Source organism: Poecile atricapillus, chromosome 4 (assembly GCF_030490865.1).
Source record: "Poecile atricapillus isolate bPoeAtr1 chromosome 4, bPoeAtr1.hap1, whole genome shotgun sequence".
NCBI lineage: Eukaryota > Metazoa > Chordata > Aves > Passeriformes > Paridae > Poecile > Poecile atricapillus.
Genome location: NC_081252.1, coordinates 23,502,575 through 23,526,629, shown reverse-complemented (window position 1 = coordinate 23,526,629; position 24,055 = coordinate 23,502,575). Strand labels below are relative to the sequence as shown.

Below are 24,055 nucleotides of genomic sequence, written 5' to 3'. Positions count from 1 at the left end.
TACAAAAAAAACCCAAGAAATAACTTTGTTCTTTTTTTAAACCATAAATCTGGATAAACACCTGGACAGGATACCAAGGGAGGCTCTGGAGCCTCTACCCTCAGAAACACTCTAAATCCAACTACACACATCCCTGGGTGAAGAGATGCCATCCCTGACCCTAATTTGAGCAGAGGTGTTGGACCAGATCATCCTCAAAGGTGCCTTCATGCATCAGTGACTCTTTCTCTCCTAATATTGATTAACGTACCGTGAGAGCTGGCAGCATCCATTAGATTTTTCACAGGATTGATTCATCCTTGGTGAATCCCTGACCTCTTTCACAGGTCCACAGCGTGACAGGCACTGAGCAGAAGGTAGGTATCTTCACCACAAACAAGTAACTTCTTTGGTGATGGCATGATAGGTGGTGACAAAGATTTTAGTAGCCCACATGCACAAACAGACTGAGGGGTTGACTTCAAGAAGACTGCATAACAATTTTGCTGCAGCACTCACCTATATTCAGAAGGTTTTTACTGAGCATATGGAAAACACAGTAATGAACAGGAAAGTAAAACGTAAAAGTCATAATAAAACAGGAAAATTACCAAGCTGCTTTTGCTTGACAATTGTATCTCTCTATTTAAACAATATTGATCCCTAGGGTGCATTTTAACATATTACCAGATATTTCTGTGCAGAAAAGTCTTTCCCTTCATGTGGAAAAAGAAATCCATAAAAATATTATCAACTCTAAATGATGAGCAGCTTCAGAACAAGCTATCTTTTACATTAACTGGCAAAACTATTTGGGGGATTCAACAAGACTAGCACAGAAGTGCATTTTGTTAGAAAAATCCATCAACTGCCTGTACTTTACACTTATATTTTGAGTCTCAATAAATAAATAAATGTTTTTTTCTGAAAAATATTAAACCAGAAAACTAGACACAGTGCATTACAGGGGACACCCACCTATAGTTTTACAAGTTCAGTATCCTGTAAATTAGTTCAGACAACACTTAGAGCAAATATTCCTGCAAGTCTTCTAAAAAAAATATCTGCTACCAAATTTGTACTGGTTTTGGATGAGACAGAATACCATTTTTGTAATTATAAAAACTGAATTACATTTTTATGGTGCTGTACTGTATATTTGTGACCAAATCAGTGTTATCAAAACAGCCATATATGCGTTAGGTATTGCTGAGCAGGGCTCGCACAACTGTCAAGGCTTTTTCTGCTCCTCACATTGCCCTGCCACCGAAGAGACTGGGAGTGAGCTAGAACTTGGAGGGGACACAGCTGGTACAGCTGACCCCACCTGACCAAAGGGATCTGGTCATATGCTGAACTGTGTTCAGCAGTTCAAGTTGGGAAGGAAGAAGGAAGGGGGAATGTTTGCACTCTTGACGTTTATCCTCCAAAGTACCCACTAGGTGTGACGGATGGACGGATGGCTGCATATCTGTCTGCCCCTGGGAACTACTAAATTAACTCCTTTGTGTGCTTTGTTTGTGTGTGCAGCTTTTGCCTTCCCTGTTAAATTGTCCTTACCTCAGTGTGCAAGTTTTCACACTTTTACCTTTCCACTTCTCATCCTGCCAGAGGGAGTTTAGGCAGTGCCTGAGGAGTGCGGTTCACCCACTGCAGTTAACCCATAAAAGCACGGGAAGAACTAATTCTGTTCTATTTTTGCTACTCAACAAAGACATCCATCCACTGCCATGATGATTCTGGATTTAAAATTGCCAACAGCTCTACCTTCTACCCGTATTAACATAACAATACATAAAATTCAATTTAAATCATTACTCCAATGCTAGAGTAACAGTTTATCCTTTTCTGGGCCATGATTATGTCCTTAAAGAAGATCACAGAACATTACAGCATAAGCATTAAGTCACATCTAAATTAATTTCTGTAACTTGATCTCAAGAATTAATTCAAAGTGTCTAACAACGGCAATCTGATTTTCACAAGCCCTCCATTTGTTAAGAAACACACATTACACTACAGACATGAATTTCCCACAGGGTAGTTACCCAAAAAGCTTCTAGTTGAGTCAACCTAAAAATCACAGCCAAAATGCTTCAATCCGTATCTGCCATTTCCATTTTTTTATCCTATTAGGATGTGAAAGGCTCCACGCTAAATTAGGAAGATAAGGCTCAAATTGCTAAGTACCTATAGTCAGCAGTTTATTCCTATCTAGATAGCACTGTTCAGCCTTATAGTATCAAAGTAGTCCTGACAGTTCTTGCTTTAAGTGGCTTCAACAGTTTCTTTTCACAGAGGAGCCAAATGCCAAATTCATTGCAAAAAAGGGAATTTTGTTATGTTAGTACAAATCTAGTTATAAATTAATGCTGTCAAGTCCACTTTCCATGAAGGGTGAACCACTGCCTTACAGGGTTTGCTTGAACAGTTCAGCAACAATTGATGCTCCTAAATATTCTCCCTCAAGAAGCCCAGCATAGCAGAGATGAATCTGAATTAAGCAGAAATACTGTAATTCAGTGACACAAAAAGAATGGCATATCTATTTTAGCCATGACAAAGCTTTCATGAACACCACAGATACCTGAGATAATACACCCTATAGCAAGTTAAAGAAACAGGTTGCAGCAATTCAGAGCACACATAACATTGCTAGTTCTAAAGAAGGTTGCACAGAAGACAGTAAAGAAATGTGTGCATTTTGCTTATCTAGTTCATATTTTTGTAAAAGTCTTGGCATATCTAAAAAAGGCAGTTTTGTTTAAGGGTTTTTTTCAACCTGAACTGAAGCCCTGAGCACTCAAATCTTCGCTCTAACCTTTCATTCACTGCCTTTCCAGGGCAGGCTGTTAAGGCATTAATAATTAACACCAGCCTGTAGAAGAAGAACATATCCCACAAGGTTTTATCAGGCCATTACAGGTCACATTTATGGGTCACAAAAACAGCCACATTCAACTCCACCTTCAAATCTACTCATTGGTCATCCTCTGAAACTTATTCAACTCAAGAATTTTCAACAGCAGCTTCCACCTCATGTAATAGCCACACACTCCAAAAATCACAGCTTCCAGAAGGTCAGTGTTGAAGTAACCTCAAGCAAATATGACAATTACTTCAATTCTCTCTAGACTAGCAGCCAACCTAGTCTGATTCATACTCTGTGCTTAATAATACATCAGCAAAATATCATACAACTCAGCATGGGCAAGAGGAACATAAAAAACATTTTAGCCCTTATTCATGTACATTCACTGAAGTCCATAGGGGCAAAGGATCCTGCTGTTTCTGTCATGATGTAGCCACTGGATTAAAACTGGTGCTTGATAATAAATAAGGGTACTCAGGTAACATTAAAAATAAATCTATCTGTGAGAAGCAATAAACACACTTTCATGAACTACAGGTTTTGGTGTAGCCTGATAAGGTAGAATATCAAACACAGAAAGATTTTAGTACAGAGGTTTGGATAATTGCTCCAAGTTCATTGCAAGTACTACTTCTGAAGTAAACTAGAAACTGGACTATTAACTTCTAAGTCACCCCAAATCACTTAGGTAACAAAACGGAGGTAGCATTACACACACACAATATCCAGGACACCAGCCACAATTTAGACACCAGCTGCTAATTGGATAATTATCACAGATGTTCTTGCCATAACATACTTTCATTAACGACCTCTGCTTTGACTTTCTGCTCCCTCCAAACACACTAGGAGTCTCAAATATTTGCAGTTATTCTCTCTTTTGCAAGCATATGCCTGTGTCAATCATTTACCTTTATTCTATATTCCCAAAATGTCAGATGGCCCCCTCAATACTGTTATTAAATTATTATTTTTTTAATTTAATGTTTAACTAACATACTCAATTAATTCCATTATCAAATTGCATTCCTGCCCATTAAATACTGTCCTGTATTCTGACACGTGGTTTAGCATTCACTGTTCATAATTTATGCTGTAAGTACGTTTACCAAGATGTTCAGTACTTGGAGCATCCCCACATAACAAGCATAGGACAAGTGTGAGAAAAGGGGGATTTTGGCTGAGCATCAGCACTGGATGGCTAAGCCAAAAAAAGCTCAGTAAAAACCTTAATAACACAGTACCAGCATGCACCTTGAAAATTTATCTTTAGGCAAGGCAAAAAAGTAAAGTAAAAATTGAGAAAGGAAATGAAGCAAATGTTGTGGTAACTGCAGTTACCCAAGTGCATGATAGGCAGTATGGAAGAAAACACAAATGGAATTATTTGACAGCTTGGCAACGGGGCCGCTCTTAAAGCCGAAGGGGAAAAGGCCAGGATGTCCTTAGGCCTCAGAAGTCCTTGGTTTTATATCTAATAGATAGGAACCACAGGAAAGATCAAAGAAAGAAATGGCACACTCAAAGCAACAATCCAGAAAAATAAGTTGTGCTGCTCTAATTGGGCTGGCACAGGCGGCAAGGCTGCTTTGCTCCAGGCAAAGGAAGCTGATGATGCAGCACTGAGGGCAAGCACAAAAGTTTTTACCTGCAAGGGTGAAAAGTTGAAGCTGAATTTAAGATGCAAGAAATAGACAACACTTAGAAAAGATGCAAGTATGAGAAAATGAAGAGAAAACAGCTAAAGAGTGGCCAGAGAAACAGAGTCCTGCAGAACATAATGTTCACCCACGGAGACAAGAAGTTGAAAAATAAGGGGGTTTTTTAAGTGGTACATATGCTGATAGACAAGTGTGGGCAAGGGTGCAATTGTAAAGACAAATAACTATTTTTCTTGTAAAGAATAGCAGAGAGGCAGAAGGGCAGATCTGCAAGAGCCAAATATAAGTGGGCAGTCTTGATCCACTGCACATATGCAGCCATATTTCTAGGCAGAGTGAAAACACATGTATGCATACAGCACAGTGTAACTCACATCTTTAAATTGGGCAGTGTGATCTAGGTGCTCCCACTATGCTCTTGTCCTAGTTTAGGGCAAATTAGGGAGGAAAACTCCAAATGGGGATTTCCCCAGAGAAATGCCCCCTCCCCACCAACTGGTCCGGGAAAGGGAAAAAAATTCCTTGGAGAGAAGTGGAAAAAGCTGTTTATTTAACAGGAATTGTATAATACTAAATAATAAAACCTCTTGCTGTTTGATGGGATGGCAAATCTAGGAAGAAAAGTCCTTTTCATGTGGTGTAGCTCGGCTCACTCAGTTTCTTATCAGTCCCTCCTGCGCTGGAAAGTGCCAAGGCCCAGGCCCCGGTGGGCCACAGGCGTGAGCTCCTGGGGTTTGGCTGGGTGTTCAGTCCAGAGCAGGCTTGCACAGATCCAAGAAAAAAAGGAAAAAAACAAAGGTCCAGGGAACTCCTCTGCCTCAGCTAGCTAAAGCTAACTAAAAACCAGAGAGAAGCTCTGTGCCGCTGTCTGTCCGTGCTGCAGACACCACAGTCCAGGAGCGAGATGTGTGGGAGTGATGTTTTTCTTTAACACAAACTGCGCGCTTCTTCTTCCCCCTCTCTTGCCCTCAAAGCCAGTCTTAAAGGTGCAGAACTTAATATATAACATAAACCAGACGATTGGGGATACCAGTATCATAAAGTCACCCCAGGACAGCTCTCAAGTTTGGTTTTTTTAAACTTGACGTACTGCACAGTTACTTCCATTCATATCATCCTTCATGACTATCTGGTCTTAATGACTTTAAGTTTCTAGCATTTAAAAATCTCTACCATACATTAAAAACAATTTAACTTTTTGTCTCTGTACTGATAAATGTGATATTCCATATTGGCCACTACTATGAAAAGTGATAGATAATTCTGTTGCTCACTCATATCTCACTTTCTCTTAGTACCAAGTAATGTTACACATCAAGTTTTTTTTCCCTGCTGTTCTGTCTCCTAATCCCGTTAAAGAACAAACTTGATGGTCTGATCGTTTTTTGGTGGTTTTTTTTTTCCAGTGTGGTAAATCTAATTCCCACTGAGTCAACTACACACGTTTACACTTTTCACTGGTCTTGCAGGACTACATATTTCAGAGCATTCAGGTCTTTTGCCTGTGCTGATTCGCATTTTTCTTTCTTCTTGTCTCTCTTACACATTGGAAAAGAAGAATCACCTAGTTAGAAACAGTAGGTGAAACAACTTCTACCAACCTTCTGAGACATAGTTAACTAGTTTATATGTTATGTCAAAAGATTACAATTTGTTTAATCATGAGTTCATTGCTGGAGCATTAGAATGACGAGTCATTCCAAAACACTCTCCAAAACCATTTCTGGTGAAACGGTGCCCTCTTGTAGCAGAAATCGGCCACTGCAAGAAGAGCAGCTTTGTAAACACATAATTGGCAATCCAATACACCTCAAGTGTTTGTTCCACATCATTATTTACAGTATTACGAAATTGGCACGTTTGCAGAGTTATTTCAAAAGATTTTTTTCTTCACTTACTTTCATTTACAAACAGCATTGGTCTGAGAACCAAACTTTTACTTGTCATCTTCAAAAAAACCTGACAATTATGCAAGCATACCCTGCTGAGAAAGATGTTTAGGATAAAAAACAGCTTCTCAGATGCTAACTTTTTTTTTTACTTCCTGTCTCCTGTGAAAAATCTTGCATCCCTTCAGCAAGACATTCTGGCTCCTCAGTCCCAGTCCCTCAAGTAGAAGCAGCTCACACTGCCTGCCAACAAGGAAAAGAATACAAGCCAGCGAAAATATACAGGTACACAGTTTCTTCAGCTTAACAAGACACCTGGGTGACGCCAGAAAACCTGCATCAGCAGCCACAGCCACTCACTCAGTGCCACAGAGCAGAACCGCGCAGCAATGCTGCCCTTGCCACAGGGGCCTCGGCTCTTCCCTAGAGATTTGACATCCCTTAAATGTTTGCGATACATTTTTCTCCAGAACTGAACAAAATTAATACAGACAGCCATGTGACTCATGCTGTTCTAGCCACGTACGAGAGTTAGGTTAAGGCTTTTCACAATACTTTGTGTAGTAACACCGATTCTTTACCTAATATTTATTCTTCATTAGCATCATTCATTGGTAGCAATCTGCTACTGTAGTGTTAAACATTAATTGATTGTGACAAGTATTTGAAGAGGCCTTTTACCATTCAAATACGTATTACTCTGAACCTTCAAATTATTAGTATTTTTTTTTTTTCTTTTGCTTCCAGAAAACTCTGGTTTATTCTTTTGTCTTCTGGTTGTTTGTGGGGAGGAAAGGGTGGAAAAGGTGTTTTCAGGTTTGGTTTCATTTCATTTACTTCCTAAACCTCACTTTTTACTAAAAATCTCCTTTTTCTTAAGATGAGAAGATAGTATCCATACATACTGGGGGGAAAGCAAGAATAATTCTACCTTCACTTATGAGCCTGCTCTCTAATCCTGTTTTAGAAGTCCTTGGTGTGTGACTGTAATGCCAATAAGCATGAGCAAATCATGTCAATCTGTGGACAATTTTGCTTTTTGCTAATGGCAGTGGGGGAAAAAGCTCATAGATTTTATAAACAAAACACAAGGAAGAGATCAGATTACCACCTAATCCCATCCACACGTTCTCTACTTCCTGTTTTTCCTGGATTGTCACCTTCCCACTTCCACCATTAATATGGAGCTAAACAGAATGAAGTGCTACAGCATCAGTGTAGCCTAGTATTTAAATAAACACAAAGATCTGCCTAACAGCTTTGGTCTAACAAGCCAGAAAAGGTTCACAGGCCTGAGCAACGGTTAACCAGTATTTTAGGGCATAAAATGCATTTGTGTAATGCTTTGTATGCCTACATGAAACAGCATCTTTAAAGGTTATCACATTCTTCCTGGCTCTAAAAAATTACATTTAATTCACTTATATTTGGATGCAAACTTCCTGCAAAAGCAGACAAACGTGAAAAGCTCCATGCTTTAATAGCTCAAGCAAATCACCAACACATGTCACCAAGAAACTCTTCCCAGAAAGTACACAAACCTTTTCACAGCGCCACATCCTGCAAAAAATGCTTCCAATACCTGAAGCTGAGCCTAGATCACATTATGGAAGCCTGAGACAGCTCCTGCCCTCTTTATTACTGTTAAATCTGTGAAGTCACTGCTTCTCACTATAGCTACAGCAATCAGAGAAAAACATCAGCTTAGGCATGTGGGAATAAAACTCACCATGCTGTTCATTTTGGAAGACGATGAGCTTGCTCTCTGCTTCCTTAGGCTGTTAAGCTCTTCTGCATTTCCATCCCTTGGTTTTATGATCAGCCGGCTGCCCCCAGCTGTACCTTCTGAAGAGGACCTCAGCCGTTTCTCAACAAATCTGCCTTCCCGGTACGGACTGAGACTATTGGCAAGATCAACTACAAAGAGAGAAGCAACCAGCAATTGTTACAGGGAATTGCTCTCTACAAATATTTTCCTAATCAGAACACTGCTTTGCTTGAAATAATTACACTGAAATGAGTTCACATGAGAAACGTTCTGTGGAAAGCAGACCGTGCTTACCTAGATAAAGGTGTCACCTGGGCCCTCAGCTCACTGCTCAGCCCCAATGACAGGCATGCTCAGCACACTACAGCCCACTCCAGGACTCCCCATAGAATCCAGAAGGACTCTTTGCTCCATCCTTTTCTTTCTCCCCTCACCATGGATACTTCCAAATTGCTGAAAACCTACCAGAGAAATTTGTCCAATGGTGCCAAAAAACAACCTGCCTTACCCTATGCCCAAAGGCAAGTCCAGCTTTTGAAGGGCCAGGTGACAACTTTGTTAACTCTGCATAAGACAGGGATGCAAATCAGTTTCCATTTCTGTTCAGCATTCCTAGTTTAGCCTTACACCTGCACCCTCTAAACTCAGTCTGCAGTCAGTGGGCAAAATCACAGTCCAGTTAAAAGAATAACATCAGAAAAGAGGAGAAAAAAATACATTTTGACATGTTAAGGCAGATTTAGAAATGGGGAAACATAAAAGCATAATAGCATTATAAATGTCACACATACAGAAAATCTTATCTTCTTTTGGCTTTTGCAAGAGAAGAGACATTTTCTCTAAGAGTTCTCAAAAAAAAATCTGTATCACATTAAAATGCATAAAGGTATATACTAAGAAATATATGGCACATCAAACCTGCTCATAAATTAACGTCACATTCACAATGCTATCTATAATGGTATCTGCTATGAGACCAGGTACAGAAGAGAAAATATCTATTACCAAAGAAAATGCATAGAAATATTTTGTGTTCAAATCTAGGTTTAAATACTGTTTTAGAAAACCAAATGTTCAAACCAGTCTGTTTGCAACAGGTGTAAGTATTTATAACCATATCTTACTGAGTGCCATAAAGGAAGCTTTTTCTGTATTCGACTCATTTCATATGGTAGGATTTTATCTTATTTTCAGTGGTTCCCTTGTACACTTGGCCAATTTCTAATTTGGAACACATTCTTCACAACACTAGAAAAACAAAAAGTATTTTGAACAGCACTAAAAAACCAGAACAATTAATCATCAGCTTTTACATAGTGCAGTATTAGCTTGAGTGTTTCTGTGAACATGAATCAAATTTACACAAATCCTCTTGTCATGATTTCAACTTCCTTTAGCTGCTTTACTGAAATACAGATTAAATATCCAATTGCCAATGCATGAGTCTGAAATACAGTGTGTATTTCTAAACATCCCCCCAAGCTGCTCACTTGGTTTTTCTGCAGTACACTCTAGCAAGGCAGATTCTGAATAAGAGCTCATTCACAGATGAGAAAATGTGGCAAGGAAGACAAACTGAGTGCTCAGGACCAGTAATATAGATAAATGGATAGAACAGATAAATAATATCTTTTTTCCCCAAAGTGACTGAGGTTCCAAGGGAAAGAGGTTCCCTCTGGTGAAAGCTAATTCAGTAGATTAATTTGACTTTCTATTGCCATTTATGTACAAGATCTGCAACTAAGCCTAGCAGTGACTAATAATTCAAAAAGCAAGATTGCTTTCGACTGCTTATAATCTACACGCCTTGATAAATATTCAAGTAGAATGATGGGTGTGAATCTATATGAGTTTATACTTACCATCATTCATCTTCTAATACAATCACCAGAAACACTGTCTTGTTAACCCTCAAATTCTGGCCCACCACATACCGCCTCAGAATTAAGCAAGAAAGCACCAGTCATTAAGCTGGCTCAAGAAAACAAACTGTCAGAGATAAATGTCTTCTGACAGGTGTCCTTCACTCAAGGGCCTGGTGCATTATTTATCTGTATCTCTATAGACTGGGATTTCTAGGAACAGTCTTTCCACTTAATCTTGTTAGTATTTCCAAATCACTCTTCATAAACTAAAGACTCAGTGTGAAATTTAGATGGTAATTAACTCCCTCAGTTCCATAGATGACAAAATGAGAATTTGGACACTTATTTCAGATGGAGCCAGAAACAGGGTATCTCATACTTTGACAAGATATCCACTCTGAGTTACTCTATAAAATCAGTTGAATAGACAAAGCAAGACTCTAGAAATGTTTAAACCCAGACCAATATAAACTCAATTGCATTATTTCCCATAATCAGATTACAGGAATGTTTGTTTCTCTGGTGATGCTTCCATCACAAATTATGCCACCCCATGGTTCAAGTCTAAAATAGTCATGTCTCAAGAAATCACAGCTTTGCTGGGAGTCAATACTGGCATTCCTAATTAATTTTCTATTAAATAAAGCATAGCCACAAATAGCAATGATGAGTGTTTGCAAACACTAAAACACAAACTCAAAAGACTGATAAACTTTGCCTTTAACACATAAAAAAAAAAGTTCTACTTTTTGAACATCATAGCTAGCACTTGAAATTCTTAAAAACACTTCATGACAAAACAACCATTATAGAAGAAATGAGGCCAGACCCCCAAAACCCACCAAACTCAAAAATGAAAAGACCATGAAACATACCTTTAGGATGGTTTGATTCATAACCCTGTTGGGTTTTAAGGGACTGAGGTTCAGAACATGGAACAGTCCTGGACTCAACTACAGGAATTACGTCTCTCACGTGCTTGGATGGAGTGCTTTCATCTCTGCTCTCACTTAAGGTCTGTGCCTTTGGAGAGAGTGTCACTAGTTCTTCACTACGCTGTAACGTCAAGGTTTCTAGATGTGCATTTTCTGAGTTAATTTTTTCTGTGTGCCTGGCATCATTTATATGTAGTCCATTGGCTTGCAACAGCACTTTTGTTTGATTAGGAACTGAGGTTTTGAATAAGGTACTGGATTCCACGCTGCAAGAGCTTGCATGACTCACAGGAGATACACCAGCAGAATGGCCAGTACTTTGTACAGTATCCATCTCCCTCGCAGGAGCAGCAGCAGGATTAAAGAAGATCTGAGAGGTAGAGACATCATGGCCAAAATCCTCTGCAAGCAGTGCCCCAGGCCCACTGCTAGGCAGGGCATCAGCCTCTGAAACAGAGTCCTCGGTCAGAGCGACAAAGTCTGAGGGGGTCTGGGCAGCCGTGAGGTCAGCCGAGAGCAGCGGGGACTGCAGGGAGCTGCCCATGCACTCCGTCGTCTCAGCCGAGCATGGAGGAGACGACTTGGCCATCACAGGTTCGCTTTCCACGTAGGATTTAACTTCCAGAAAGCACCTGGGCTGCTGCACGGAGGAAACTGACTGACTCTCTGGAACTGGTTTGGAAAATTTGTAGTGTGATGAAAATGATTTAGTAAGAAGTTTTCGTGTGGACTGTTTGACGGAATATCGGCTTCGCTCTTCTGCAAAGCCTGAATCATCACCCTCATTCTTCCCAGAGCTTATGCAGTTGATAAAGACATTCTTATTAGCAGAGGGCTCCTTTCCCTTTTCAAAATCGTCTGTCAAAGACCTTGTTATCTTCTTGTTACGGGAGCTGCCAAAGCCAACTGAATGCCTTCCTCTGCTTTTTATGTGCTCGTCTAAGCTGAGTTTTTGAAAAGTGCTAAGAGAGGACTGGGCACCATTTGAGATGTTAACATTCTGACTTGCTGAGTCAGGCTTCTGCTCACTGCCTTTCTTGTTATGGAAGCTAATGGAAGGAGTGCGGAAAATACTCCGGCGCTTTCCTGTGCTCCCTGAGCTGGAGTTAGTGCTGGATGGAGAGGAGGTGTGGACACCAATGGCATTGGCAGAAGAAGGCGAGGAAGGCAGGGAGTCGTGTCTCCGGCTAACGCTTCTCCTGAATATTGGCAACCGAGACACAAGAGTCGCTCGTCTGGATCCCGAGTCCCCCATCAGGACACAAAGGGTCCGTGGCTCTTCACAGCCAATAAAATAATCTGGGATGAGAGAAAAATAAAGGGGAGGAGGGAAAGAAAATAAATTATTCAGCCTCAAAGACTACTCAAATAGATTTGTCAGTCAGCCTGAATACACAAGATGTCAACATCAATTTGTTGCATACACATTACTGAAGACTTTCAGCATTTCAAAGCGATGTTCAACACCCTGCACTAAGAATTGAGCAACATGTGGCTGAAAATATTCTGCTAACAAAAGATACAATTTTATATGTGGTATTGTACAACAGTATTGTACACTGTTACACTGGGTAATGGTATAAAATCTAAATGCCAAAAGATATACAAATATATCACCCAAGCATCCTTGTTTTTAAGTTACTATAAAGCGTAAGCACTCTCAGCAAATAGTTGATTTTTCATTATCTGAGTAGAACAACTCACTATTTTGTATTTCTAAATACTGAGATTTTTGCATGAAAGAAGAGGATTTAAATTTTACAACCTTCACTGAACTTTCAGTTGGATTTTAATTACTTTATGTGTTTCTGTTAAAGGCTGTATGTATCACTTCACAGTACAGAATATTATGGCATTGCAGTCCAGCCAAAATATGCAACACCAAAAAATCTTCCTAAAGAACTGTAAGTTCAAAGAATTTACTATCAAAATACAGGATTATATTTCTAGATTTGAGCTGTAATGTTTCCTTTGAACACTTCTCTGAAATCCTCTCACAGCTTATTTGCTTATAATTAGCTAATTTTTCATGTTTTTTTGAAATTAGTGATAAGTGCTTCCACGCACATGCACTTGGCGTTTTTTTATAAACATTTAAACAAAACTTATTTTGATCAGCACTGCAGATGTACTGGAAGAATATTAATCTTTATGAAATATATGCCAGTTCTATCTCCTTTTTGTTCTCGTTACAATAAACTACCACTGTGAAAGACAGGACCACAGAGAGAGAGAGCAATAAAAACGTGTAATATATAATCACAAGAACACGAGAGGCTGTACGAATTTTGCCCCAATGTAACTTCATGAGCTGCTGGTGTTCAGTACATAAAAATAAACCCGAAGTCATTTGTCTGGACTATGTTTGTATGTCAAGTGCAAAAAAAAGCAATTCATCTAATGAGCAATTTAATATGTATTATGTGGCTAAAGCAAGTATCTGTGAGCAGTATTATGCATTTAGGTAGTGTATACATGCACACATATACATATATATATATAAATTGAAACGGAATTTTTAATTATTAGTAAACCTACATATATGTTAAGTAACTGTGAAAGGAAGGGCAACAAGTAAGTTCAAAGACTGTTTCTGACTAGAGATAGGACTGGACTTTCTGCAGTTGACATTTTTTATAAAATGCTAGTACAGCTCCACTCCAAACATACAGTGCCAAGCAGCCACACTATTCACAAACACCAGGAATCAATAAGCAATTTTGTAGTTTAGGATGAGAAAAAGAGCTGGAGAATAGCTACTAATTGCTAGAAGTCACTGGTGACCCCTGATGGCAAGCTAAAGCCTGACCTAGACAATGCCCAGGTTCTTTGATTGAAACCCCTCCATGAATTCAGTCTAACTGGGGGGAAACCGTCAATACAGGACAGGAGTTACCAGAATAACTTTACATCCACTGGGAACTGAAGCACAGCCAGCTGCTCCATTCCACTGACAGCTGTGAAAGTTTGCACTCAGACCACTGTATAAGAGCCACTGCAGGGGGGCACAGCGCAGAAAATCCCAGGCCCTGTGAGCTCCCCCAGGAGCTGGTGTTATCCCAACTTGTTCATCTTTCCGTAACTCTACCTAAAGAAAATTGCCTTTTTGAAAGCCACATGAAACTCTCTTCATCCTTCCCCTTCTCTGGCTTCTATAACCACTTCAAGACCCTAACTGTGTCAGGGTTTCTTTGCTGTTGTGAATCTCTATCTGCAGGCTTACTGGTATGTATGGATAAGCACATACACACAAGATTTTTAGAGATTGTGAGGGTTCTTCCCTCACAAGGTATTTTAAGGAGAGATCATAATTGCTGAAACAAAGACTTTATAATGCAGTTTAACAATAGCAGTAGATAAAGTAGTTTTTTGAAATACATTAAACTTCTATACACATTTTATGGTTGTATAAAACATTTGCTGCCACTGTTCTCTCTCCAGCCCAGAGCTTAAATTGTCACTTCACTGAAGAACAAGTCATCCTAGTTTATAACTACTAAATTTTCCAAGCTGAGAGCAAAAAGAAACAAAAAACAGAGCAAAAACCCCAATGTAACTAGCACTGGGAATGCAAAGACTGTGTCTAAATAAGAAGAGATTATTCCTAAGGATTGACCCTGAATAAACATAGCCTTAGCCTTCCAGGTGGTAATAAATTTTAATATAATACATTGCCTTTAACAGCAGATAACAAAATGGCATTTATTCGGTTGATTCCTCCTTTCCTGTCTCTTGAAGGAAGAAAACAAACTGTCAGCATTCCTCTTATTGTCTAAGCAGCAGAAATCCTCACCCATAAAATATCAACTAAGCACGATATACTGCTCTTCCTAGGTCTACAATTGCCACCAGAAAACAGTCTTAAAACATACAATGTTGTACAAATATACCTGTATATATATGCATGTCCGTGTGCGTGCACTGTTTGAATGTTGTAAACGTTCTAATAATATTTTTGATATTAATTAATTAATTATATATCACTTAAAAACACACATACATTTTGCATTCTTAAACTGCCAAAGTTTAGCACAAAGTTAAAATGACAACTTTTCTACTTGTAACACAAGGAAAAATAACTAGTATTTCAAGGTACCAATACTTTCAGATACTAATGAAACCTCACCTTCCATTAATCTTTTTTCTTACAGCAGAGGAGTTATAAACTGTCATATGACTTATCAACATAGGAGGTGTTTCCTTTCAGTCTCCACATTTAATGTATTTGTACCTACAACTTTATAGCAGTAACCCTTATTACAGAGTGAAATTCACTCCAGCTCCAGCTACATCTTCTCTACAAAACCATCAATTTTCTTTATTTATAGGATTTTCCCTTGTCCCTACTGGCATCACTCTTAAAATCTTCAACAGAGGAAAAAGAAAAGGGCAGAGAAAGACACCTTTGTTTAGGCTTCTTTCTTAGTACAAAATATAATAGCACATAATGAGAATACTCAAGAAAACAGTCCCACTATTCTGTATGGAGTTCTGAATCTTGATCAAATACACAACCATTACTTTGTAATACTTTTGAATTCTAAAATCCAGTTACTGCTGAAACTGAAGTGTTTACTCAGTGCTGAAAAAGACAATTTTTACTTTTTATGGAATGGATTTTTGATGCACATTTTTGCAGCTGGCATTACACAAGACAGAGTTTGATATAATGACAGAAAATGAGTAAGCTGCTTTGAAAACAATTACAGGCAGAGTAATAGTGGTTTGTTTCAGAATCTTCTCTTCCTCAAGAGCTTGGCTACAGCTCAGAGTTTCTGAACTCCTGTGCTCAGACCAATGGAATTGAGAAACCCAAGTGTGAGCAAAATACTTTCCCTCTCAAAAGAAATTAAAAAAAGTTAACCAGATGGAAATAGCCTCCTTTCATGTTGGTCTGCGCCAAGATATTGCAAAATGCAAATTAATCTCAAAAATATCTTAATGTCACATGTTTAATTGCCAGAGAAAACCAAGGAGTCAAGATTTTTATACTTTGGCCTTATTCTTTCCCCACAGGAGATCTTCGGAGGAACAATTCAGCTAATATTGTAATATCAGGCCTTTATCTTGCCTACAGAAGTTGTCTGACTAAAAAAAACACATAGGGTAAAAATTATACAAGCAGCTCTGTACTGTATATATTATTGTATCTTGTCAAAAGAGACAAATTGCTCAACTTTCAGACAGTGAATGTAACTGCAGGAAGAAAACCATAAGTGTTAAAATAGGCAATATTTTCAAAATATTACACCAGTATTTCCAGAGAAATCTATCAATTCACCAGCTTAAAAATAAAATGCAGTACTTTTTATTTCAACTTTTGACTAGCAGCTACTCTCACAAGTGTGCCAGGACTCAGTGCTTTCAGTAAATAGCAATTTCTTGTGCTTCTGGTTTTGAACCCCAGCAGATGGAGCCATGGATCTACTTTCTCAGTAACTGCAAAGATGAAAAAGCAACAGTCTGTGCCCACTAAATTTCTCATTGCCTTTGAGGCGAAATTTAGGAATTGAATTTATTTGTGAACTTTACCATTATCATAATTACATGTACATGCCAAAAGATAATATATGTTTTTTCAACGCTGTAGTGTGTAGGGGAGTGCAAACACTCCATAAATAAACCAACCTGCTACTATCTCTCAACACTTTCTAAACAAAGCTTTCCTAAAGAGATTCTCATTAAAAATGCACTTCCTAGAAATATTAAACAAAAAAACTTCCACACAAAAAGCAAAACTGAATTAGCTATCAAAGTTTAAACTGGGAGATGACGTAACACATAGCTGAAAGGCCTCAAACCTTAAATCAGAGCAGAATTATCAATAAGGATCTGGAAGATTGTTTGGTTTCACTCATAGCTGAATGATGATGATACATTTTCTTTATTGCTTAGAACTGGGAACCGTACAATAAAGCAGAACACACAGAACTAAGATGTGCATTTGCACTGTGAATATTCCATCCCTCACTACCTACATGAGCATTACCACGCAGCAGGAAGCAAGGACCACATCGGAGATACGGTCTCTATAGATCAGCTGGCTCCAACCTTACATTGAAATTAAATTTGCCCCAGGATACTGCAAATACCCACAAAACTACATGAAAATAAGTATTTTTAATTGTCATTGAATCAACAGAAGTCCTGATGCAGCTGAAACACTTGTAAGAAGCAGTCCTTTGGTCCATGGGGTAACCTCAAAGCCTGTGGTTCCCACCCAAATTGCTGTTTCCATCTTTTGGATTGCAGCACTGTATTGTCCTCAGCATTTAAGCATTACTGCCTTCAATACAGTTCTAGTTCAATTCTAGCAATATTTGTCTCTCTAGTACATTTGTGACTTGGTTTTGCCCACACAGCTCCCAGACATCACTATGTGTGATCAAGCCTGTCCATGAGGACAAGGTAAGAGTCTAAAAAAGCCATTAAAAATCAGTTTACATTTAAAACAAAAGCAAACAAATAAACACCAGATAAATACTCAGAGCTTTAACAGTTACCAAGGACAACGTAAGCAAATTAATAGGATCTTATTGAAAACACCAGCAAAGCCAAAGACTTGAACAACAGAAGGCACTAGCTAGGAAAGGGGAGACTGAGATCATGAAACTGTGATCCTGAAACAATCTGGGTTTGCAAATTAAATGAGCGGAACTCCCTCTAATACATAACAGCTCCACTTGCTTGTGTGAATAACACTCTTCCCTTTTCCTTCCTTCTGCATGTAACCCTTGTGGCACGGTACAGAGCTAGAGAGTTTATTCTGTGGAACAGCAGCCACAGTCACAATTCTCACAGTGAATTTTTCTAAGCTCCTACCACGTCCACATCTGCTTGGAGGTCAGTTTTCCTGAACAGGTTTTATAAGCAACAGTAGAGTACCTAACAAAGGGCACCAGACCTTTAAAAGTTATGTATGTCTATACATGCACACATGTACAACTCCACCCTCTTACTCCCCTCTGTACTGAAAAACTAATTGGGCAAAGAAAGCTTTTATGTATCTAGGAACAGCTTTTATATATCTGGAAAAAAAAAAAACAACAAAAAACAAAACAACATGAACACAGAATCCAAACACTGAATTACCCTAAGGCAAGAAATGAGATTTCTTTCAGTTTCCTGCATTCTGCAGCCCAGGCCTATCTTTATTTTCAAATACTTCTGTGCTTTCAGGAAATGAGAGAGGATACAAGCAGATAAATTTGCAATAAAGAAGTCTGAAGCCACACAAATACATCAAAAGCCCATCTCTCATTTTGACTGGTCTTGTACCAGTTGAAGACATTGATTTCATATATCCATTAATGCTATTCTCAGTGTTGTGATGAAATTAGAAGTGCAACAATCATTCAAAGACAACAACTGTAGATAAGTTATCTATGTATCTTTTTCTGACTTTAAATTAGCCAGAAGGCAAACATTAGCATAGGACAAGTTACACACAAATCATTCTATCATTTATTATCACTGGGTATGTAAATTTATCCCACTTGTACCATGTGAATGAAGTTGTACTAAAGGAGAACCAAGGTAACAGATCTTCAGAAACCTAGAGGGCACGGTTCTCTCACATTTGAACCACCCCCTCCCTATTTCAAATGTCTGTGTCACAGCTAAGGTTATCTCAAAGCACTTCAGTATAATATACAAAATAACAGAAGTGAACCAATCTTATTGTTAGTCTTTAGATACACCCAGCAGCCAGCTGCTCTTCAGTAAGAGCTGGGAGAAGCTACTGGCAAATAATTGATTGCATGAGGAAGATAATTCACTTTCACACATTCAACAATCAGACATAAAAAAGGACAGAAATGGGGTAAGGACTATACCACATTGAAGAAGCAGTCACATTCATGTTTTGGTGTTGTGTTGCTTTTCTAATGGAGAACAAACAGCACCTCTCTCATCTCTGTTGCTCATATGGATTCTGGAGAAGTATACAACGGATTTCTTACAGTATCTGGTATTCCCAATATTTAAGTTTAATTAAAAACAGTTACAAGTATAAGTAATAACCTGGAAATGCAAGCATCAAAGAGCATGAGCTTACTTTGTGATTCGAATGCCACGGCATCAACTCCCCCAGTTATCTTCCTCAAATATGCTTACATGCAATGAATTACTCACTTTTAACAAGTGAAGGGGACTTACACAGGTCCCTAAGTATACATGGGAATTATACCATGAAGAGACAAAGAAAAATTGAGTAATTTTGAGACATCTTGGGTGGACAGAGATAGCAGTCTGGGGACTGGGAAGGATTCAATAGGATTAAATGTCATCCTTCCTCCCTCACATCTTTCTCTCCTCTCACCGCATTCTTGATGCCCATAATTGTGTCTCTACAGTGCTTAGAGATAGAAGAAAAGCATGTTCAAATAATATTTTAAGGAAAATAGTTATATTTGTACTTCACACTAAATATTAGTATTTAGTCATAAACATAAGATGTGCTTATATATAGACAGAAATTTGACTTCTAGCTGTGCTTTATTTTAACTAAAAGGGAAAAGCAACCTACAGACAATCAAGGGTATTTTTTTCTTTCATGCATGAAAAATAGCTGTAAGATGCCTACTAGAGCACATTGAAAAACAGCAGATCTAGCATTTGCCTCAGCCCAGGACATAAAAAGAGGAAGAGACTTCTTGCCAGACATTTGCTCTGGAATTCGAGTGGAACAGATCACTACTGCACAAGGCAGTTGGTATTCTCGAGAGGAAAATACCAGGAATAACACAGCCCTAGCTCTGTGCAGTTCAGTGCATAAAATCTGTTGGCAGAGTGAAGCAAAGCACCAATATTGGCTACTAGTCCCACAGGTATTCAAAGCATCTCTATCAGTGCTGTCTCCCCCCACAAAAAACACCACAGTAACAACCACACACCAAAAAAACAAACAAGCTTCCTGAAAAAATCCTGCTGTCTCACAAGACCACAAGACATCATAAGGGTCTCTAAAGCATAATCCATTTGATTTGCACAGTTAGTAGTCCATTCAAGTTCAGCTTTCATGTGCTCCTTCTAAAATCTGTCTCTCTTGCTCACTTCAAGCAACCACCTCACAACACTGTGCGGTCCCAGCAGAGCTCCAAGTCTTTGTTCAGTGCTCTCTCTCTATTCCTCTTACCTTCCTGAATCACAGCTCCAATGTCAGCAGCAATTCACTTTTTATGATAAAGCTCCCTGCACATTTCCCAGTCTGGCTCCTTTTCGGTCTCAAGTGCTGCCTGCCTCTGCTGTGTATATGGCAACCACAGTGACAACAAGGGTTGGGGTCATTTATTACCTGTCACTGGTTCAATGTGTGACCTTAACTGCATTAAAAAGGACCAAATCCTCATCTGCTGTAAATTCAACAGGCTCCAGTGAAGTGAATCATGCTGATTTAAACCATTTGGCCTTTCATCCTTATAAGCCTCTATCACCCCATCTGTAATTCTTCATTAACTCTTGCAAAAGCAACACTTGGACATGCATGATCCAATCAGTCCCAGTGCAGACTCGTATTTTAAGTAGATGGAAGAAGGGATTTCTCTGTTTTCTTTTTTTGTTTTCTTTTTTTTTTCTTTTTTATTTTTAATGCTGACCAAGGACAGAATCCCTTAATGGATTTCAACGAAAATTAATAAAACCCTAGCAAATTAATCATGCAGTTCTGAAGAGCCATACTCCTGTTCCAATTCCAGCTTTTCCCTATGTGTCTGCTTAGAGCTGTGTTAAAAACAGAGCACTGAGACAGACAAAGACAGCACTAAAAACTCTCACAAGAATCCACTGCAATTATGTCCCATTGAAGTCAATAGGACCACTCATGTCTTGAAAGACGTATGTGCTTTTGAAGGAAGTGATTTTAAAAATACAACATATCTGTGGCTATTAGTATTCATGAAATAAACTGTGAAAACTCTGCCTAACACTAGGCATTTAATTTACAGACTCGTCCTCAATTAATAAAAAGATAATGGCAGTATATCACTGTTGCAGCTGTTGACTGCATTACCACAAAATAATGTAACAGCAATGCTCTTTTCCAAATTCCTCTAAGCTAAACAGAAAAGAACAATTCCCAACTCATGGCTTGAAAGAAATCTGGTGATGCAAAATGAACTGATAACACTCAGAGTGAGGATCCAGATTGACTGAAAACTTCCAGGCGAGCTACTCACAGCTTACTAGCTCTAATGAATGGGAACCACATGATTCCTGCTCCCTGCAGTTTTTACCACACATATGATGTGTGCCTCATGGGGATGAGTATTAAATACATTCATAATTACCATCCTCAATACTATGCAATTTCATTATTTTAATTGCAAACTAACTGCTTACATTTATTTATATGCTGATGTGCTCCACTGGACACTGCTTGTAAGAAGAACAGATATTTAGGAATCGATCATACTACACTTAGAACTAAATAATGATACTTATGTTCTACCTAAGACTTCCATGAACCTCAGCAAAGACTCAGGCAAGACCCCTTTTGTTATATTGAAATTATAATTATTTCTAGATTAAATTTATCACACTCACTTCCACCTTTCTTCTTGCTAATAAAAACAGTGAAAGAGAAGAACACTAGACAAATCCATATATTCATATACTCAAACTCTAATTGGAAGTTGTTAATTAAACATTAAAACACAATGGCTCACATTTCTGTAGCATTAAGTATAGCAACCTTAAAGATAACCAAGTGCCATAGTAATGACTGGAACCACATGTACAAGTTCACACAAACACAGTACAGACCTGCATTTTGTTTTGAAAACTGAAGGTTAACAAAGTCTAAGCATGAAAGTGAGCCCACAAAGCAAGCATAGAAAGAAATAAAAGAAACCAACTTGAAAACTCAGAGCTGCCTAAAGAGAACAAAAACACCATGGAAGTTTTAAAAACTCCAGAAAAAAAGAACACTTAGTTTGTTTCTCTGGGCTTAAGAACCCAATTATCTGGCACTTCACAGCTTGTAGTCACAACTCAACACAAACTTCCACTAATGTTAGTATTCAACCCTAAGTTCAACACAGAAAGTCTACAAAAAGATAGCATATCCCAGTTTCCATATATCCCAGGTATTACATAAATATCCACGTGTTAAGTGGAAGTGTAAAGGATGCCATCAGCTGTGTTTCCCCTACTTAGAATTCACCTGCTCAGTAACCAAGGGACCCATATCCCTCTCATCAGAATAACAGGAATATTTTAACCTAATAGGTATTTTAACTTCATGTTTAGATTTTAGAGTCCTTAGATACAATAATTTTTTCACTGTATGTTCCTGAATATCTCTGGTGTGCTTGGTCACTGTTAACCACTGTACAGCTTCCAAAAGATTTTAATCAGAATCCATCATTATGTCCAAGTTGGTATCATTTGCTCCCCTTTATCACCAAACCTAACTCTCAAAGCTAGTCTGATTTCTTGAAACATCAGGGACATTAAGTGACAGCATTCTTACAAGAACGGGTGCTTTATGCCATTCCTGGAAGTCCAATCAAATAATTACCTTCTTAACAGGGGTGCGTTTCATTTGTCTTCTGCCTCCTGGTCAGGATGACAGAAAGTAGAGATTAATTACACCATGCCTAGAAGTTTGGTAGGAAGACAAATGTCTATTTCTTTACAACATGTTCCCTCATATCTAAGCAACACAAATCACATTTTGCCTCCAACAATTTCAGCATATACAAAGGATGAACAAATAGATAGAAACAGAAATGTCGTGAGCAAGGATGCCAATTATCAGTGGAGCAATATCAATGATGGTAGCAATAACCTCTAATATCAATTTAGAGTGAGCAATTTGGAGACCTGTCTCCCAACAGGAGAGATGCCTATGTAGATACACAACTGCTCAGAAACTCAAGCAAGCAATTCAACTCACCTCTCAACCTAGAGAGAAGATAAATGTCTAGAACAGAGAGGTAAAGAAAAAGATGTCAGAAATGCAAAATACATTTCAAAAGTTAACAAGAGACAAAAATTGAAATGAGAAGTTTGATGATAAAACCATGTCTGAATGAGGACGAGTCCTAAAGTCATCCCAATTTATTTTTTAATTCCATTGAAAGCTACATCACAGTATATGACTTAGTGCATAATGACATTCTCTCAGAGCCAGTCAATCTCAAACTGGAACGTACAAAAAGGTTCAGTTTTTCTTGTGCTAACTCATAGATGTTAACTAATTCAGTTCTACCAAGCACTTAAGCACATGCTTGACTTTGAGAATAATCTTACCCCTATTCAGTAAAACACTTAAAAGCACACACTTCTTCTAAAACATAAGTGATCCCATTGACTTCAAATGGGACATAAGCACAATGCCGAACGCTTTGCTGGATCAGTGCACAAAGACATAATTTAGCCCCCTTCACTGGATGAATTGGACATCCTGTGTCTTGCCATTTCATAATAAAAGACCAAAAAAATGCAAAACAAACCTTAATGGGTCAAATTAACTACGTTGTAACGTTAACCTAAATTGTCCTATTCTGAATGCTTTTTATGGCTATTGTGAAAGCTGAAATGAATTCTCACTATACTTTATATACTAAGAACAAATGAATGCATTATTTTTTCAAATTTATGCACAAGCCTAATTGCTATGCAGGCACAATTAAGAAGATCTAAGAAATGCAAAACCAAGATACCATATGGTTCTCAGTTCCAAAAATCAGACATAAGAGCAGATTTCACACACTTGTGTGTGAACACAAAACTCAGATTAAAAGACAGCTAAATGCAGCAGGTCTCCAGTCTTGAATGTATTAAAGAGGTGTCAAAAAAACAAGTACAGATATTTCCCAATTACCTCAATAAGTAAACAGTTTGCACAGTAATTATTTAAAGGCTAATAATACCAGGTTTAAAAAGATGGATTCAGAGGGACATGTTAGTTCATTTCTGCATGTATACTTACGAGATACCAATCCCTGACCTCTGATTCCACACAAATGTGAAATATTGCTGATTTGGTTATGGTCTTTTGAGGGAAGTAAGATGAGCGGTTTTCACATATTTCATTTTACACAAGCATATTTTGTCTGCTTTAGTAGCACAGGGTGAGTCTGA

At 38.4% G+C, this 24,055-nt stretch overlaps 1 protein-coding gene across 4 annotated transcripts in view; it reads right to left on the bottom strand.

The window, feature by feature from the left end:
- Positions 1 to 24,055, bottom strand: part of CCSER1 (coiled-coil serine rich protein 1) — a 610,518-nt gene that overhangs the window by 528,560 nt on the left and 57,903 nt on the right. For all 4 annotated transcript variants that reach the window (XM_058839027.1, XM_058839031.1, XM_058839029.1 and 1 more), the window contains exons 2-3: positions 10,910 to 12,268; positions 8,131 to 8,318 (exon numbers count right to left, since the gene is read on the bottom strand). In XM_058839027.1, the coding sequence (XP_058695010.1) occupies positions 8,131 to 8,318; positions 10,910 to 12,224 (1,503 nt within the window). In that variant the 5' untranslated portion in view covers positions 12,225 to 12,268. The remainder of the gene's footprint in view (positions 1 to 8,130; positions 8,319 to 10,909; positions 12,269 to 24,055) is intronic.